General features: G+C 35.3%; 1 protein-coding gene and 1 long non-coding RNA gene across 2 annotated transcripts in view; both read right to left on the minus strand.

The window, feature by feature from the left end:
* Positions 1-199: 199 nt before the first annotated feature.
* Positions 200-6058, minus strand: lim2.1 (lens intrinsic membrane protein 2.1). The gene is made up of 4 exons (XM_051911383.1): positions 2557-6058; positions 2187-2336; positions 1721-1855; positions 200-1502 (listed from the first exon to the last, which is right to left on the minus strand). The coding sequence occupies exons 1-4, from the start codon at positions 2729-2731 to the stop codon at positions 1441-1443; spliced, it is 522 nt and encodes a 173-aa protein (XP_051767343.1). The 5' UTR covers positions 2732-6058; the 3' UTR covers positions 200-1440.
* A 709-nt stretch (positions 6059-6767) lies between these two features.
* The window catches only part of LOC127520885 (uncharacterized), a 31174-nt gene continuing 23008 nt past the window's right edge, over positions 6768-14933 (minus strand). The window contains exon 5 of the long non-coding RNA XR_007932223.1: positions 6768-8289. This is a non-coding gene — a long non-coding RNA (uncharacterized LOC127520885). The remainder of the gene's footprint in view (positions 8290-14933) is intronic.

Below are 14933 nucleotides of genomic sequence, written 5' to 3' on the forward strand. Positions count from 1 at the left end.
CGTCTCAACTGATGGAGCGGTAATTTGTTGATATCGTGTTGTCATCACATCTGCAATCACGGGGGCTAATGGTAAAAGTGTTTCATTATTGGCAGAAGTCTTGCAGCAATGCTATTAGGTAATTAGGTTGGATGTTAGAGCGAAAGTAGTAATCCTCGACCGCAGGATTTCCATTTGATCAGATGGGTTAGAACAAATTAATTACTAGATTCAATTGGTCATGAAAACACAATATTCCTGCAAATGTGAAACATGGCTTCATTAGTAGGCTACTAGTCTCTTCTACGCAGAGAGAAGATCTTCTAAATTACAATACATCACAGAGTTGCTCAGTTTTAATGAGTATCGAGTCATTTAATGAGCATCTTTGACACATTTGAACGCAAGCAATCATCTTACTGATTTATTAGTTTGCAAAGTAGCCTATAAGTAGTCGACAGCATGAGATACCTATATAAAAATGTTTTTGTTTTAAACTAACACAGTTTTGTGGGGTTTATGCTCAAAACAAGGAAAATGACGCAATAAATTGCGCAAACGTATCTTGTGCTGTAAATTTATCGTTTCAATGACGTTGATAGGGTTTTTTTTACTTTTTGTTACTCAAAACTATATAAAATATCGATTAAGAAAATGATTTCGTGCAGTGTATATGCAAATTTACTCTACGATTTAATGTGATTTTGGAGCACTGTAATTGAAAGCTTTTATTAACTGTCACCTGCTCTCCACACTGCTAACGAATCACGGAAACAAGTTGCTTTTATGGCAAAACGCGAAAGTAAATGTACTAATGGTGATGGAATCGTCTTTACTTGAGAAGTCGATAGAATCCGCACCCATGCAGAGGCAGTTAAGCAGCTTTTAATAGCCATTTAATCAAGTGAAATTGGGAGACAGCACGCCACTGCGTCACACCTAAGTGGTGCTTTTCTGTAAGAAGCTTGTGGCATTAGCTCGCGCACCTTATACTAAGAGCAGTTTAGACCAGCTCATTGTGTAATGCCAAGTCCTTATGTATCTTTAAAATACAGTTTGATACTTTGCTCACACAGAGTAGGATACCGTTCAAAACTTGAATATGATCTAAAAAATAATACAAACACTTATATTCATGGATAGTATCAATGTTTTTTGTATAGATTCGAAATTCCATTGTTTTATAGAAAGAACAACAGAAACACAGGAAGAAAGGATTGAAAGAGAAATGAAGAGAAAGATGTATATCATTTTGAATACTTTTTCATTTGATGTTCAGATTCTCCTCCAGTTTGTACAGTTTTTCATAATATAGACAGAAAAAAAGATTGTAAGCGTTCACACATTGTCATACTATCTATGATTCTTTATTTAAAATTTGCTTTGTTCTTTTTTTCATGACCTAATGCTGTTTTGGTACTAAAGTGGCTTCCAATATTGGTGATAATAAAGCCCAGTCTTCTAGTGAGGATTCGAGCTTCTGGGGCATTCATGCATCCGGTATGCACACATATAGAAAATACCTAAATAAAAAAATAAAAAAACATATTAATTGAAGTAAAAAACAGTTTGTGTTGTTTAGTTCAGTATAAACTGATTCAAAAGCATTTTTACCTGAATAAGATTGTTTCAACAACAACAAAAAATCTAATGTTAAATCTAAATGAAAACCAAAAAAATATAAACAAATAAATTAGATCATTAAGAGGTGCTGTTTTCAGACTTTAATGACTATCATTACCTGAAAAGAACGTGAGCACAACAGACACCCAGCCAATGATGTAAGACCAGGAGAACCTCCAGGTACCATAGCGTTTACCATAGTAATTTATTGTAACCCCTGTGTACACAGCCATGGCCAGAAACACAAAAAAGCCTTGTGGGGAAAAAGGAGAGAAGCAGTATATTTAATAAAAATAAAATTTGATTAAATAAATAATTTAACAAAATATTATAAATATTTGTTTTTATTTTTTAACACTATTTATTTAACACTACATCCCAGTTTCCATGTTCCACAAATTGCAAGTTAATAATTATTATTAGCAAAACAATAACACAGTGTCCACAAAATAACTGACATGTCTATTTTTCTCTGATTTCATGCAACAACTAATTACAAACACTTACAAAATATCACATTTGAATCAGAAAAAGTTCTCATTTTTTTAAGATTAAAAATAAAACAAGAAGAAAAGTCAACTTACATGAGATGAAGAACAGAATGCCTGCAGCAAAGGTTTTATCAAACCTGTCAAAGGAAGAGTAGTGGATGAAGGCCATAATACCAAGGATGATGCCAAAGAAGCAGGCCAACAGAGACAAGATCATGAACGCTCGTGTAGCATCCCAGTATGCTGTGAACACACACACAAAGGTCAGAAGGTCAAAGGCCATGTTATCATCACCAGCTTGTTTGCAATGCATGAATAATGAAGTCAAAGTGGAAATGAATGTCTAGGGAATAACTGTAAAACAGTTGTGCATTCTAATGTATGTTTCATCAATTTCAGTTGTTTGTCGCACACTATAAAAAAAATGACAAAATTGTTTACTCTGCTGGACTGTAAATCTCACCAATGCTGTCGGTGTGTGTGAAGCATTTTCCCGGCATGCAGTATCTCCACAGTCCCTGATGCATGAAGTTGTTTGAATGACGGTACTGCATCCAATAATCTGTTGCTGTGGAAACAATCAGGAGTATATTGCCCACTCCTGCACAAAACAGCCCTCCTCCCATGAAGCTGTACATTCTGCACCTACAGACAGACTAAAAACAAAAGCACACACATACAAGCACACATAGGACACTTGCATTAATGCACACACACACATGAAGGTCAGGGTTGCGTTAGCATCAAGGGACTGGTGCAGACTACTCTCAATAGCGCTGCACTTCACTCAGAGGCATGTAAGTGTCTGTAATTGCATTGTAATGAACACATTACTTCCTCTGAGTGAGCTGAGAGGTCAGTATCAGGAGGCTACTCACTCTCATTCTTTCTTTCTTCTTTTCAGGTTAAGGCTAACAGAGTTTTCAGGTGAACTGGCTGGAAAAGATTTAGTTATTGTACAGGACAATGCTATGTGCTGGATTATCGAGTTTTTGAGTTTTTCTTTAATTGATGTGCTTTGAATAGCTACCTTTTGCAGGGGTGAAACAGACATTCATTGAAATTAAAATATTGTCAGATATCCTCTTGATGTGAATATAATCACATAATCTTCCAACACGTGAAACCGACTTTACAGTAGGACACATAAAAAGAGAGTCAAGTTTAAAAAAAAAAAAAAAAGCTCCATTCAGTAGAGGGCGCCATATAGTTTCCATCTGTAATTGGCTGAAAAACATCTATTTTGTACACTGTTTGGTGCCTGAAATTTGTTTAGAATGGAACACTGAAAATATTAAACATGTCATTTTCATTTAAAGGTAAACTATGTAACTTTTGGCGCTGTAGCGGTTAATAAACCGCGTCTTGCGGAAGGACATTATAGCCGGAGTTACTTCTCTCAGACGAGTCACGCAGGTAATAGGCTACTCCGCAGCGGTTGTCGTCCCGCTCGTCTAAAATAGTCCGAATATAAACACTTATTATAGGCGTACTGTAGTGATTCAGGATGAGATAAAAACACGCTTTGGAAGATGGATTCATGTTGTATTGGCTCATTTTACTTTTTTTTTTTTTTTTTGTGAATTTTGAACAAAAAAAAGTTACATAGTGTGTAGAACTACCTTTAAACGAAACGTATAAAATCATTACAAAACACATAAAAAAAAAAAATTAAAAAAAAGGTTTCAAGGTTCTGAAATTGACAGGCTTTTAAGAATAATAACATAATAACATATTTAAAACTTTTCAACCCAATTTTCAGTTTAACCTATTTGTTTAGAAATATTTTGACATCTTGTTCTCTGGAGATATTTGTAACTTCACACAGTTTTTTGAGCAGCTATTTTCAGAGCTAGCCTAACACTACATTATTATATAACACTTGACAGATGTTAATATTGTCATTTGTATTCTTGGAGGGTTTTCCAAATGTATATTGATGAAAGCCAGAAAAACAAACTACAGACAAACATGAACAAATCTGTCACCAAAGGTCCACTGTTCCAACAAACAATCCGATAATCTATAGCTATTAATATGTAGTCACACTTACCTTTATCAAACCCCTTAATTAAGTCTCAATAAAATACGCCAGGGCCCTATAATGGCTGTACAGGCAGCTTTCCAGCAGCTCTTAGCACTAGCGTTTAGTGGGTGAATAGAGAGAACAGGGGAAAGACCAGAGCAGAGCTCTGAAACAAAAGAACAGGCAAAAACACAGCCAATCAGCTAGGGCTAGTTTTGTGATTTTGGAATCTGCTGAAGAAACAGAACTATCTACAAATCCTGATGACTGGAGGCTTTCCATTGAGCGGGCACCACTAACCACCCTATAGTTGGGAAGAGGCCGAGCGGAAAATCTGGATTGCTGTTGGGCCTAGTATGGAATAATCAAATTCTCAAAACAAAATTTGAAATTTATTGTGTGTACTTTCATGTTCTGCTGCAATCTAAACATATGAAATTGTGCTCTGTTTTATATGAACCACAAATTTAAAATACCCACAATGGATATCAAATGTTTGTGGAGTTCTTCCACATGTTCACCATCTAATTAAAGTGATAATACAAGACAAATGAAATACAATTATAGACATGCTTGTTGTATAAGCTGCTTTGGATAAAAGAATCTGCTAAATGAAAAAATGTAAATGATATCTTAAAAATACTTGAGTATTATAGATGAAATATGAATGACCAAAGCATCATTCATCCAGGTGTCTGCTGTCTGAGGCTTTCACAGATCTACGCAATATGTTAAAACATCTTCGATTTCCTCAACATATCAGTCGAACCGCACTATTGAGAATTAGCTTAGGTTTGCTTTCCCTCGCCCTTATGTGTGTTAGAGTTGTTTCCTCCTCCAGAAGGGTTTCTCTCCCATCTCCCGCACATGGTCCCGAAGATGAAAGGACCACAGTGGATCCATTACCTGCATTAGAGCAAGTTGCTCGGACCAATTGACGACTACAAAATGCAACAGGAAAGGGTTTTTTTTCAAAGATGTGAGTGCCGTACTTACGTCTAACTTCATTTTTATAGACCACCGCCTATTTTGTTCCATTTCAACTGAGGCAGCAGAGGGGCATTTGATATCATTCTGAGCTATCAAAGTGGACAATATGTCTCAGTGAGAGTGAAGCATTTCTTTCTCGAATGCAGCTGGCTTTTCAGAGGATGAATTTGTTATGACACATGTGTATTAAAGCAAACATTAATGATAACAAATGTCTAGCTACTCTGTGGATGCACAGAAAAAGAATATTCCTAACGGACCTTCAGAGGATTCTCGGTACCTTTGTGGGCCAGTTACATGCAGTTGCATGACAGATGACAAAAACGCAATGCCACTAATGCTAACCTTAACCCCCGTCCTATCAAACTGCATGAATTTATTTCACTGCTGTCTTTTCTGTAGAACACAGTATGCATAGACAGACAGATATAGATATAGAATGGATATAATAGAATAGATAGACAGACGGACAGATAGACAGATAGATAGATAGATAGATAGATAGATAGATAGATAGATAGATAGATAGATAGATAGATAGATAAATGGATAGACAGACAGACACAGACAGATGGATAGATTGACTGATATAGACATAGGCAGACAGATAGACAGACGGACAGACAGATATATAGATAGACAGACAGACATAGATGGATAGATTGACAGATATAGACATTGGCAGACAGACAGACAGATGATAGATAGATAGATAGATAGATAGATAGATAGATAGATAGATAGATAGATAGATAGATAGATAGACAGACGGATGGACGGACAGATAGATAGATAGACAGACAGACATAGATGGATGGACAGACAGACAGACAGACAGATAGATAGATAGACAGATAGAATAGACAGATAGACATAGAGAGATAGACATACAGACAGACAGACAGATAGATAGATAGATAAATAGATAGATAGATAGACAGACGGACGGATGGACGGACGGACAGATAGATAGACATACATACAGACAGACAGACAGACAGACAGACAGATAGATAGATAGATAGATAGATAGATAGATAGATAGATAGACAGACAGACATATAGATAGATATATAGATAGATATAGATAGATAGATATAGAATGGATATAATAGAATAAACAGACAGACATAGACATAGACAGACAGACAGACAGACTGATAGATAGATAGATAGATAGAAAGACAGACAGACAGATAGATAGAATAGACAGACAGACAGATAGACAGACAGATAGACATAGACAGACAGACAGACAGACTGATAGATAGATAGATAGATAGATAGATAGAAAGACAGACAGATAGATAGAATAGACAGACAGACAGACAGATAGACATAGACAGATAGATAGATAGATAGATAGATAGATAGATAGATAGATAGATAGATAGATAGAATGGATATAATAGAATAAACAGACAGACATAGACAGACAGACTGATAGATAGATAGATAGATAGATAGATAGATAGATAGATAGATAGATAGAATGGATAGACAGAATGGATAGAATAAAATAGATAGATAGATAGATAGATAGATAGATAGATAGATAGAATGGATAGACAGATAGAATGGATAGAATAAAATAGATAGATAGATAGAATGGATATAATAGAATAAACAGACAGACATAGACAGACTGATAGATAGATAGATAGATAGATAGATAGATAGATAGATAGATAGATAGATAGATAGAATGGATAGACAGATAGAATGGATAGAATAAAATAGATAGATAGATAGATAGAATGGATAGACATAGAATGGATAGAATAAAATAGATAGATAGATAGATAGAATGGATAGACAGAATGGATAGAATAAAATAGATAGATAGATAGATAGATAGATAGATAGATTGACTGACAGACAGTTCATGAATTTTCTTTATAGCCACGTTCAGCTAATAACTCCTCCAGTTTACTCTTGGATCAAAAGGATATTGAAATAATTTCTGTTTCCAGTGTCTCCTTTTCAGTGGTTTGCCCTTTCATAATGGTACAAAACACAAACCAGTTTCAGCCCTGACCCCTCCAACATAATGCACACTGCCTGAGAAATGTCTTTGAATCCTTTAAGCTGCCAGGCGCATCCCCCTAAATGCCTAAATCAACTCTTTAGAATTTCATTTCGCAGCCTTCGGTTGGCTAATTTGTATGGCAAGTGCTTTCAACATTTTCCCGGCATTTAAGCGGCTGCCTTAATCAAAAGAGCATGCAGACGATTCTCCCTCCCATCCCTGCTTGACGGCACTGAGTATGGAATAAAACCCTTCCACTTAACCACTTAGATGAATATATCAAGAAACTAATTTGTCATTTTAATTGCATGATTTGAAGAGACGCTGCCTCACTTTGCCTCTTCCATTTTGCTGGATTTTCAATGTGAGCGCACATTAGATTGATCTATGAAAGACAGCAGAAATCACAACATTTATGTCTTTTCATTTTGCCGTAATTAGATAATTGAAATTCCTGTCACTGTCTCTGCACTTTTGCAAAACACAAACAGCACACAAACCCCAGACGGAAGAGATTGCTTTTTTTGCTCTTTGAGTCCTCCTCTTTGTTTTTTCCAAGTTACTTTTCCCCTCCGTTGTTTTATTTTTTTTTCCCTTTCACCAGAGCCAATCACTCACTCCATCTGCTGAAGCCAGAAATAGCACAGTGCATGTCCATTTTGTTGAGATTTACCGTCCCCATTAAGTGATTGCTAGCCGAAATGACAGGGCACCTTTCTCTTGATACACTCCGAGAAACCCGGCTGGCTCACATTAAGGACACATTACTCGAGCCCATTTTCATCTAGCTGCAAGGATATCCATTAAGGTGCCTCACAACCCTAAATTTTTCCATTTTCTCTCTCACTAAACTTGACTTCACATATTATTCTCTGCTCTGTTTTGTCATTTGCAGCGACAAATTATATCAGGGCGAGGCTATCTCTCTCAATGTTTTCCCTCCCGACAGAGCAATTTGCCGTGACTGATTCTGAAGTGTCAAAATGGACACATCATTAGTCCTAACTATGACTGATGGATGGTTCTCCTCAGAAGTTCTCCGGAGTCTGCCAAGTTTTCAGCTCTAAAGAGAGGCAGAGTGTAATGGAATCATCTCACAAATGGACATCTCAGGACTTCGTGTAGGCCTTCTAAACCAATTTGGTCAACACCTATAATAAATGAAATAAAAAATTAGTATAAGGAATAAAACATCTCAAGCACTGAAAATTTCAAGTCAACATTAATTTAAAATATATATAAAACTTGATTATATCCATAGAAAACTGAATGGATGATGTAAATGGGTGATATTTAGCAGAACGGAGCTAGGCCAAATGTTAAAAAAAGCCTAAATAGGTATTCGGTTATTGTTTAACGGTTATTCAATTAACTACAGGGTATTAGTACCGCAGCAGAAAATTAAAGTTGTTTCAGAGGAAGAGGAAGTCATTATATATATATTTTTTTACCATTCAATAAAAGTCAACAGGCCTCCAATGTTTGGTTCCCAACATTTTTCCAAATGATCTTTTGTGTTTCACAGAAGAAAGAAATATATACAGGTTTGGAACAACATAATGACAGAATTTTCATTTTTGAATGAGCTAATCCTTTAAAGGGTTAGTTCACCCAAAAATGAAAATAATGTCATTAATTACTCTTATGTTGTTCTACACCCGTAAGACCTTCGTTCATCTTCGGAACACAAATTAAGATATTTTTGATCCGATGGCTCAGTGAGGCCTCCATAGACAGCAAGTTAATTTACAGTGTACAGTGATTCTACCTTAATATTATAAAGCAATGAGAATACTTTTTGTGCGCCAAAAAAACAAACGACTTTTTAACAATATCTAGTGACAGGCTGATTTCAAAACACTGCTTCGAATCTTTTGTTTTGAATTAGTGATTTGGATCACGTGTCAAACTGCCAAACTACTAAAATAATGTGACTTTGGCGCTCCGAACCACTGATTCGAAACAAAAGATTTGAAGCAGTGTTTTGAAATCGGCCATCACTAGATATTGTTGAAAAGTCGTTATTTTGTTTTTTTGGTGCACAAAAAGTATTCTCTTCGCTTTATAATGTTAGGGTTGAACCACTGTACTCACATGAACTGTTTTACATATGTTTTTAGTACCTTTCTGGATCTTGAGAAGTTTATTGGCATTGCTGTGTATAGAGGCCTCACTGAGCCATCAGATTTCATCAAAAATATCTTAATTTGTGTTCCGAAGATGAACGAAGGTCTTACAGGTGTAGAACGACATGACGGGTGAGTAATAAATGACATTATTTTCATTTTTGGGTGAACTAACCCTTTAAGAATTCAAATTTCAGTCAATTTTGATTTCTAATCTCTGTAATGCTTTGACATATAAAATAATAGTTAGAAAAATAAAACAGTTTACTGAACCTTCAGACAAAAATAAAAAAGGTTTGCATCTGTGTTTTTGTTGAGTATCATATTTGATACATCAGGTTTTTATGGCTCATATATGGAGAATATGGAGCTCATTCTCGAGGAGGAAAAAAAAACATCTCAGTTTTATTCAAAGGCCCAAACAGAGCAAAAAATATTCCATTTGGTGCAGCTGCTGATAATTATAAGGCCAAAAAATAAGATGAAATTCTGATAGCTTGTAATGTAAATCAGTGAGATCCTTATAATACTATAGCAGACTACTTGAAATGCCTATAAATATCAGTTGTCAATCTATAATTCCCAATAATATATCTTAGTAAGATGATATCTAAATGCTTAGTTTTATGAACGAAGTTCTGTAGTTTTCATTTAATTTCAATGCAATAAAAAAAAAATACAACGATGACCGAGAGATGTATATATAAATGTTCCTCAAAAGCCTGATGTATTATATTTTATACTCATATTATAACATGATTGTTTTTTTTTGAAAAGATGTATGGATATTAAATAGACCTAAGTAGCTTCAAGTGTTAATCTTGAAATACTACTAACAATATAAGATACAGTAACACTTTAGATTAGGGAACACATATTCACTATTAACTAGTTAACGAGTTTTCCCTCAACAAACTCCTAATTACTGCTTATTGATAGATAGTTAGTAAGGTAATTGTTGTAATGGTTATGTTTAGGTATGAGATATGGTTAAGGGACCTAGAATATGGTAGTGCAGAATAAGGCATTAATATGTGCTTTATAAGTACTAATAAACAGCCAATATGCTAGTAATATGAATGCTAATAATAGTGGGTTACACATTATTTTAAGGTGTCCGTGTAACAGTGTAATTACGCATTTAAGTACTGTGTAATAATAATAATAATTAACAGGATAGGATTGGGGTTTGGTTTAGTGTTAGTTACATGTAATTATACATAATTTATAGTTATTACTACAGTAACTACATGTATCATGTAAATAGGACACTGTCAAATAAAGTGTTACCTAATAGTAAATATGTGTTTCCTAATCTAAAGTGTTACCAAAGTTACTCTTACATTTACTCTACAAAGATGTCACAGCAAAAAGACGTGTACCTCAAACTGAAAGTGAACATTTTTAGAATTACACTAAAAGGCTTTTTTCATTTTTGCTAAAAAAAGTGTAAACCATCAATCAGATGACAGAAGGCATGATTGTGTTTTTCATCAAAGTTAAAGATAATTTAGAGGCCTTAGATAATGTATCAAATATGCTACATTAGGCTTTATAGGGTTAATATATGCATATATCTATACAGTGCTTTCTGTGCAACTGTTTAGAGACAAATCAAATAAAGGGCATTTGACTTCATACCAAAACAACAAAATAGATGCTTTCAAACACACAAACAAATGCAAAAGATCCAACGCGGGCGTTTGGCAACACAATCACCTTAAGAGCTGCCTCTGCTCTGAGCATGCTCCCCGTCGCGTTGACATTCTCATTGCGCTTTACCCATTAATTCTGCCATTGTTGTTCCTGAGGTCTCATGGGGTCCTACGAGGGACTCAATAAGCAGTGCTTAACCAGCCTCCTATGTCCATTCAGCTTCAGTTAACCCAGACACAGAGTACGGCAACAAACCCAAGCCACGTCCCTGCTCCCGGTCAAAAGCCTTTATCACCCTGTAATTGTACAAGTCGATCCCAAATAAGCAAATCAAAGCTCGACCTCACTCTGTGCCTCACTTTGCATCACAAGGGCGAGCGCCCAACATCGACTCCCGTCGAGGGAGACATGTTGCTAATTGAGTTCTCACTGGTCATTTGATCCCTCTAAGTGAGCAAGAAGAAAAAGGGTCTTGGGTCTCATCTGCTGGCAAGAGTGCCGCGTAATCCAGGGAGGTGCAGAGGTGACTCGAGGCTTACGGAATCGCACTGGAAGCCCTTTCAGCCGGCACCACGCGAACACCGATGACCTTTCTCTCAGCTAACGCCCAACGCCATGCAGAGTCATTGCTTTAAAAGCACTCCCTTGCTGAGAAAAGGAAAAATGCATGGCACAGGTTCTCATTAAAAAATGTTACAACTAATAAAGCATTCAAACATTTATGGAGAGAATTGTGGCACGGTGGACGTCGATAACTTTTTTTTTTTTCGCACATTGATTTGTATTTTGTCTGAATGAACAGGCTCTTGATGAGAAATACACAAATGTATACTTCCATAAATTTAGGCATAATGTGAAATAAATACGAGGTCCAAACAGCAATAGGTTACTTTTGTACACTGGGAAAAGTTCTTCAAAAACAGTAGCGCTCTAACTGGTTCTGTGAGTAGAGTGCTGCAGGGATGATGTATTTTTGTAGGCCAAAACCAAGAAATGAGTTAGCATTTTAGCATTTCCGGTTGCATCTTCCTGAAGTCAACTGTTTTTTTTTTTGGTTAAAATAAGGTCTGTGATTAACATAAGCTCACAATATTTTCATGTTTTATTCTATGACATAAAATACATCAGATGTTTTTGGTAACACTTTACTTCAATGGTCCACTTTAGACATTCTACTAACTATAAGTAACTTTGCAACTACATGTTGCAACTATTACTCTCATTATAGTATGAGTAGACTGTCTGTTTACACTCAAAAAAACACTGGGTTAAAAACCCAAGAGCTGGGTAAATATAGGACAGAACACATGTTGGGGTTAATTTTACCCAGCAAATTGAGTTGTTTATTTAACCCAGCAATGGGTTGATTAATTTTTACTATAATACTAGCTTATTTTTTTTGTTTTACTTCATACATTAATTAATGTTTATGGATTAAATTAAATCCTCTAAATTTTTTTTTAAATACTCCACACAACCACTGGTTTGTATAATTCCTTTATTTTCGATCATATTTTATAGTATAGCATATTTTATATTGTTTTTATATATATATATATATATATTGCCTACATTTAAGCTTGTTTAACAAATATTAGAAGTAAAAATTAAACATTTACAAGTAATTCAAGTCAGACTTTGTTGTCCTATTTCCACCGTAACGGCGCTGGATCTCGTGCCGGAGATGGCTCGCATTCAGGAGGAATTCGGAGGAACTGCTAACTAAATAACTCAACCCCTGGGTTGTTATGTCTGACCCAGGACTGGGTAACACAAAAACTATCCAAACATTGGAAAAATAACCCAAAAATGACCCAAAAAGGCTCAAAGACTTGGGTAGAAAAAATAACCCAAGATTTTTTAGAGTGTAATATCTGTCAACATTTTATTTTGATGATCCCACGCAACAGATATTCTACTGACTATAAGCAGTATTGGGGGTAACATTACAAGTAACGCAAGTTATGTAATCAGATTACTCTTTTCAATTATCTAGTAAAGTAATGCATTACTTTTAAATTTGCAGCAAAATATCTGAGTTACTTTTTACTGAGTTACTTTGTTTTCTCATTTATTGACTGACACCTCTCTTGTCCCATGTTGAGAGAAATCAGGAGTAACTTAAGTGCAGAGGCATTATACGCAAAAGTAACGTAACATTACTTTCCATAAAAAGTAACTAAGTAATCCAATTAGTTACTTTTTTTAGGGAGAAACGCAATATTGTAACGCATTACTTTTAAAAGTAACTTTTCCCAACACTGACTATAAGTAACTTTGCAACAACATGTTAACTTATTCCACTAACCGAACCACCTAACTCTAACCTAACAGTCTACTATCCTATAATGAGAGATAGTTGACATGTTGTGAAGTTACTTATAGTTAATGTCTACTGATGGACCATTAAAATTAAGTGTAACCAATTTTTTTTTTTAAAGGCGGTTGCTAACAAGTGACTAAATGGGAGAACAGAGGTTGTCGGTGACATTAAACATCATCAAGCCGAACAGGTATACTCATCTACTCACTAATCCACTTTCACAGCCTCATTGTGTTTATAATCCCGCTCTTGCAAACTATTCAAACTCAAACTTTCAGGGAAAATGTTTTTTTAAATAAAGTCTGAAAGAGTTGGTGGTGACATTGAATAATATGACCATGGTGTAGTTCATTTATAGCCTTCATTTACCTTTTTACTTCTGATGATTGTATTTACGCTTCAAAATTCATTTGTGAAGATTATCATGATGAACAAAACGTGTACGAATTTTAAACTTTTGCTAATAGAAAAATCAAAGCCAATAGAAAAATCCTATTGGGTTTTTGTCAAGGGAACCAGGGTGATGCTAACTTCCAGGCTGACCCATAAAAATGTGTCATCACTGCAGCATTTTTTTTTTTTTTTTTTTTGCTTGTGGCCCAGCAAACCCTACACAAAGTGAGCACTCCCTGAGTTAATTCAGAGCGCTGTGATCTCATTTGTCCCTCACTCCCACTTTTGTCTAGGTCAGAAAGGAGGGGTCTTCATGGGTCAGTAGTGACATCCTGGTGAAAAGCTTGAGCCAGAGGGACTCTCTTTATGACCATGTTCTACTCAACACCTTAGACCTCCACATTCAGCCTGGCTGAGCCTCACGCTGGTGGGATCACACAAGGGCAATGGGAAAGTGCCATGGGATGCGAAGGCTTGTTTAGCTTCCTATTTGGACCTGAGGCAGACGAATGGATATCAGTGTCACTGATTTAACTGAAACAGGCTTTTTTACCAGTTTGTGGTTAGTCAGATTGTAAAGGCTCAATATTTTTCAACCAGCTAAATCCTGCCGTTTTATCCTTTTGCTGTTATGGGTGACAAATTGTAGGAATCCTACTACAATGGAGGGATTACACACCAACAATGGCAGACTCATCTTAGAGGATGTTCTTTCATAATTCAAGAGATTCATTGACTTTTGATGGCATACTTTGGTATTTTGTTGTTGTCTCTGATAGAAACAGCACTAATGAGATCTCTTCTGAAACACAGACACATATTACTAAATCGTTTCCTCAAATGAAATTTTTGAGAATCAGGAAATGTAAGCAAAAGTCTTCATTTGCTCTCTATTTGATCTCATTAGGAGAAACAACTGAAATATTAGAGAAATCTCATTTGTGTTGTTTCTTATGTTTAAGATTAAAATGATGAAAAGCAATCTACTTGCAGATATGTATTTTTATAATACATAATTATAATTCTTGGATTTATTTTGAACTAAAATAAAACATTTTAAAATACAAATGTAAATGTATACAAAACGTATAACACAAAAACATGAACATAAAATGTATAGATATCTAATATTCAGCAAAGGCACATTCAATTGAACAAAAAATGACTTTATTACAAAATTCTATTTTTTTTTTTTTTTTTACTTTCTATTCATTAAAGAATCCTGAAAAAAATCTAAAAAATATTAAGCAGCACAACTGTTTTCAAAACTGACAATATTTCTTGAGCTCAAAATCAG

Source organism: Ctenopharyngodon idella, chromosome 10 (genome assembly GCF_019924925.1).
Source record: "Ctenopharyngodon idella isolate HZGC_01 chromosome 10, HZGC01, whole genome shotgun sequence".
Classification (NCBI taxonomy): domain Eukaryota; kingdom Metazoa; phylum Chordata; class Actinopteri; order Cypriniformes; family Xenocyprididae; genus Ctenopharyngodon; species Ctenopharyngodon idella.

What these genes read in the sequence shown, in the direction of transcription:
- lim2.1 (XM_051911383.1), bottom strand. Translation starts at nt 2,731, where the DNA reads ATGTACAGCTTCATGGGAGGAGGGCTGTTTTGTGCAGGAGTGGGCAAT. An exon ending in CACACACACCGACAGCATTG is followed by an intron (nt 2,337 to 2,556) that starts GTGAGATTTACA and finishes GTGTGTTCACAG; the next exon opens with CATACTGGGATGCTACACGA. An exon ending in CATTCTGTTCTTCATCTCAT is followed by an intron (nt 1,856 to 2,186) that starts GTAAGTTGACTT and finishes TTTCCCCACAAG; the next exon opens with GCTTTTTTGTGTTTCTGGCC.